This window comes from Octopus bimaculoides, chromosome 18 (assembly GCF_001194135.2).
Source record: "Octopus bimaculoides isolate UCB-OBI-ISO-001 chromosome 18, ASM119413v2, whole genome shotgun sequence".
NCBI classification, from domain to species: domain Eukaryota; kingdom Metazoa; phylum Mollusca; class Cephalopoda; order Octopoda; family Octopodidae; genus Octopus; species Octopus bimaculoides.
The window spans coordinates 49,347,474-49,352,496 of NC_068998.1; the positions used below are offsets into that span (position 1 = coordinate 49,347,474).

Genomic DNA, 5,023 nt, shown 5'->3' on the forward strand with positions numbered 1-5,023 from the left:
TTCCCTGAGCGTCCAGTAACACAGTATCTGTATCACGTCCTCGCGTTGTTGTTTTTTTTTCTGTCATTTTTCTTGTTTGAACTCACCATATATACATATATATATATATATATATATATATATATATATATATATATATATACATATATATATACATGCACATATATGTATATATGTATATATATATATATGAATATACGTACATACATATATCTACATACTCTCTCTCTCTCTCACACACACACACACACACACACACACACACAAACACACACACACACACACATATATATATATAGACAGATAGATAGATAGATAGATAGATAGATAGATAGATAGATAGATAGATAGATAGATAGCTACACATACGTACACACAGATATGTGTACATAAATATAAATGTGTGTGTATACATAACTACTGTCATTTCTTTTGTCTTATCTATGTTCCCCGCAGGTACATACTAATATATAATATCGGTATCTTGAAAAGAACAAATATAGTAGATCTCATTCATCAAATGTGTAATTTTATTTGTTTTAGATGTGCTTCCACATGGTGCAGCTGGATACATTTATAACAAATATCTACGTATAGGATATAATTAAACTTAGAAGTTGTCAGGGATAAACGACGATGATAGTTTTTGCATTTATCTTCTTTCTCATTTCTGGTAAGTGGCTACAATATAGCATAGTTATATTAAGGGATGCATGAATGTTACTACACTATACTTTGTATCCCACCTAATTTTTTATATGTTATAAACTGTCTCTCTCTGACTACCCGTATACTTGTTTTTTTCATCTGTTTATCTATTGAATTACCACTAGAAATAATCAACTGTTTTAAGTCTATTTGTCGCTATATCACTGCGTTGTTTATACAAGTGTCCATTGGTAATACCACCTCCTAATCTACTTGGGTTTCTTCTGTATCTGAGCTTATTGCTTTATCGAGCTCACTAGATACAATACTCTATTCATCCCTTCAAAGCCCTTATCTTCTTCGACAAATGAGTGCGGTTGTTTATTCCAGATGTGCAACTGGCTTCAGGCTTTTGCTAAATTTCGTCTTGTAACCAACCAGTATGATGCTACCGATTCTTTGATTCGTTGTGGAGGTATTGCACATATAAAACCAATGCAATACTGCAGCCCATGTCTAAATGGGACACGTTTCTTTCTCGTGACAATGGTGGTTCTAGGATTGAAATAGGAATGAATTTAAACATATATGACATTTCATATTAGAATAGTAGGTATAACTACAACGCTAGAATTTCGAGAAAGGCTAGTCGAAAGTACTTGGAATTAAACTCATTATCTCTTACTTATTTCCACTACGTTCTTAGCTTCTAATATATGCCCTAACATAGATGCATTACAGCCTCCTTGAAAACCAGTCGTTCGACTTGTGTATTATCTTCAAGAAGCGCCTATTTAGTAGAATGTCTTCTCAACGTTCCTCGGCTTTTCTTCATTTTCCGTCTCATTCCACTTGAATTTTATTCTGTTCTTCTAGAGACATTTAAAAAAAATTATATACTACATTTTGCTTTCTATTTCCCTTTCCATTTTCATCTATCTTTCTGGTATTACACATTCTAATACAATCTTTAACTACCTAGGGCATTATTTCACATTCATGTTTATGACTTTTAAACAAAATGGTTTCAGAAATAATTTGGACGACATTATGCTCAATACGTGGTAAAGAGAGAGAAAATAACGAATTAGAGGGAAGGATGCAATAAACAATGAGATAATGTGATGAAGGAAAAAGAATAGACACATGACAAATGGAAAAAATTATGTCAAGTGACAGTCTGCACAACTGTGTTTTGTAAGCTGATACAGAGTATATACATAGATGTATAAATAGTTTAATAAATGGATATACTGATACAGAGACGGAGTGGAGATTTAGATACGTAACTGAAAACATTAGTAGGTAAGAGGAACGCTAGTTACCTAGAAAGAGAAGTAGTGATAGATGGTTACTGATATCTCACACACTGCTAAAGAGTTAATGGGCTTTATTACAAATAGCTGGAATCAGTGAATTAAACAATTCATATATTCGTACACATACAATTTCACGAAACGCAAACGCACACGTCTGATAAAAACCAGTTTACATTACCACAGACGAGGTAGAAGGGAAAAGAAAAATAATGGATTTGATGTAAGTTGTCTCTCTTGTCTGATTTACTTTCAATTGTTGTACACCAGGGTCATTGAAAATATATATTCTCTCACGCCTAATATACAACCTCCACAAGAACTACGAACCCACAACCTGTACGTTTGATTTTGTTTATGTGTATATACAAATATATATACATACATATATATATATATATATATATATATGTATATCATATATATATCATATATATATATCATATATATATATATATATACTTGATTATTATATTAGTTTTCGTTTGTACATAAATTTTAATATAAACGTCCATGTATTTGTTATATAGAAACATATCTGTACTTATCCAATGAATCATATATGTACACGCACACACTCACACGTACACATACATATACATACATCTGTACATGTAACCCTATACACATACACACCAAGAAGCAAACTCACTATGCAACACAAAGAACGTTCCATGTGTATTGTTAGCATAAAATGAGAAGACAAATATATTTAGAAATTATTACATATTTTTCAGACGCGTCTTTTTATTGATAAATATTTTGATAAGATCAAGGAAAAATTAAAACGATTTTGTTCAGGACAAATTTTATAATTTTTATTCATCTGAAGAAAATTGTTTCTGTTTGATATTATGGAATTATTCGTCAATAAATAGCGTGACTGAAACGTGTCTCAGACTATATATAAAAAGGGGATAGTTTGATAAATTTATAATAGGAAACAGATCGGTGATTATAGATAGAGAGTGTATGATTTGTCGAATTTGATGCGGAGTGAGGTTTAAAGCATTAAACAACGCATTTTTGTACGGTTACACACATACACGTAAACAATCACAAAACGTACACACATGGACAAACTGATTGCAGAGTGAAGGTTTAAGATATAAATACATTTTGTTGTGTTTCTCTCTAAGAGAATGCTTCACATATATATATATATACACACACATGGACTTACGTGATACAAAGTGTGAGATAAAGACTGAAATAACACTTTTTCTTGTTCCTTAAACCCCAGAAATGTATCACCACACCAGCATTTCCTTAAATGTGTTTATGCCGAGAAAAATATCGTAAAACATCATTAGATGCCCTAGCGGCAAAGAGACGACGAAGGTACCGGATAGTGAGTGGTGTGCTAGAAACAATACCTAAATCTTCTTGAAATCATATACCATTTCATTTAAAAATTAATTTGAAATATAAATAAATAGAAAGAAATTACAGATTTGAACTGCTGCAATTTTAAAACTATGATCGAAAATAAAATTTCTGAAACTGCCAAAAATTTTAGAATTTAATTTATCAGAAAATGTTTTTAAATTCTCTATTTTTTTTTCATTTTCCTGTTTGGAAATAGAGGAATTGGGGATGTTAATGGTGATCACCGATTTGGTATTTTTTCCTCTTTAGCCTCCAAGGGCTCTCCCATTCTTTAAAGTGTTTAATGCAAAGAAAAAAAAAGAAAAGAAAGGTGACATTTGGAGAAGTTTTTGAAAAGTCTTCATATATTTTCAATTTGTTTATTTTTTCTACCAAAGGGGAGTTCCCCATTATTTTTAAGTGCGTAGTGCAAAAGAAAAAAAGAAAGAAAAAAGGATGAAATGAGTACGGAAGCCTCGGGGCATTCATAAATTTTCAATTCTTTTATTCTCCTAAAATGTCTATCGTATTATTTGCAAGGGTATAATGAAAAACATTTTGAAAAATCCCCGTAATAATTCATCTTATACGTGTGTGTTATTCTAAAACTCTGTCAAGGCATTCTATTATAAATATCACCCTGCAACGGCGGGATCAAGTTTATATATACATACATACACATGTACATTGAAGTAGGCCGTAATTTCATAGGAGATTTTATAACGCTCCCATTCGTTTATTCTCTACAATGTTCATCATTACATCGCAACAAGATGTCCCAATAACTATAACGTAACCTTTATTAATACCATATTGGTTAGAGTGCATCAACTTTGAATGTTTGAACCAATCAGAATTGAAATTTCATTTTTGTTGCTATGAGGATTGATGGCAATTTTAATGGATTCAGCTTTAATGGGAGAGGGGACCAGTCGATTAGATCGACCACAGTACGCAAGTCTACTTAATTTATCGACCTCGAAAGGATGAAAGGTAAAGTCGACCTCGCCGAAAGTGATAACTTCTATTCAGTAAATTAGTTCGGAAATCACGACCAGCAGACTTTATAGATCTTCGATATGTGAACGTTTTGCAACTTTCTACGTCTATAGACAACTATTGTTCCTGAAAGTTGTTTGTTATAACTTCTACAGACTGCTCGAAGCTTACTGACTTCCTATATCTTAATCCTTTGACCTTACCTTTACATATTACTATATATAGAGAGATTAGAGACATATATTCTCTGTATAGAATGCACTCACATGCACTTATACAGGCACTGATATTATGTAGGTACCTAAGAGTGCCGTTACGGTTCCCGTTATGATGTGGATTCAGCCTAGAATTAAATATTATATATTATGTTGATAGAAAACAAATACTGAATATTTTCAAAATGACATTAAGTAATTGGTAATACATTTCTTAATTGTAGGCGTCGCCACAAAAGAGGATTGCAATGCACTGGCACAAAAGATTTGTCCTCATAGTTTTGACGTTTTCAGCGGAAAGTCATGGGACCAACGCTTCTGCAGGTATATAATATCTTACTGCTACTATTAATATAATTAATATTTTAAAGATTATTCACATCCACACACGCACGCACAGGCACCCCCACACACACACTCGCACACAGACAGACATGCAATGCATATTGTTATATATATATATATATATATATATAT

At 32.1% G+C, this 5,023-nt stretch overlaps 1 protein-coding gene across 2 annotated transcripts in view; it reads left to right on the forward strand.

Annotated features, from left to right (window-relative positions):
* The first annotated feature begins 537 nt into the window (after positions 1 to 537).
* LOC128249820 (uncharacterized) overlaps positions 538 to 5,023 on the forward strand; it is an 18,868-nt gene continuing 14,382 nt past the window's right edge. The window contains exons 1-2 of one of the 2 annotated variants that reach the window (XM_052974362.1): positions 538 to 673; positions 4,771 to 4,870. In XM_052974362.1, coding sequence (XP_052830322.1) covers positions 637 to 673; positions 4,771 to 4,870 — 137 coding nt within the window. In that variant the 5' untranslated portion in view covers positions 538 to 636. The remainder of the gene's footprint in view (positions 674 to 4,770; positions 4,871 to 5,023) is intronic. The other variant, XM_052974361.1, reaches the window with a different exon arrangement.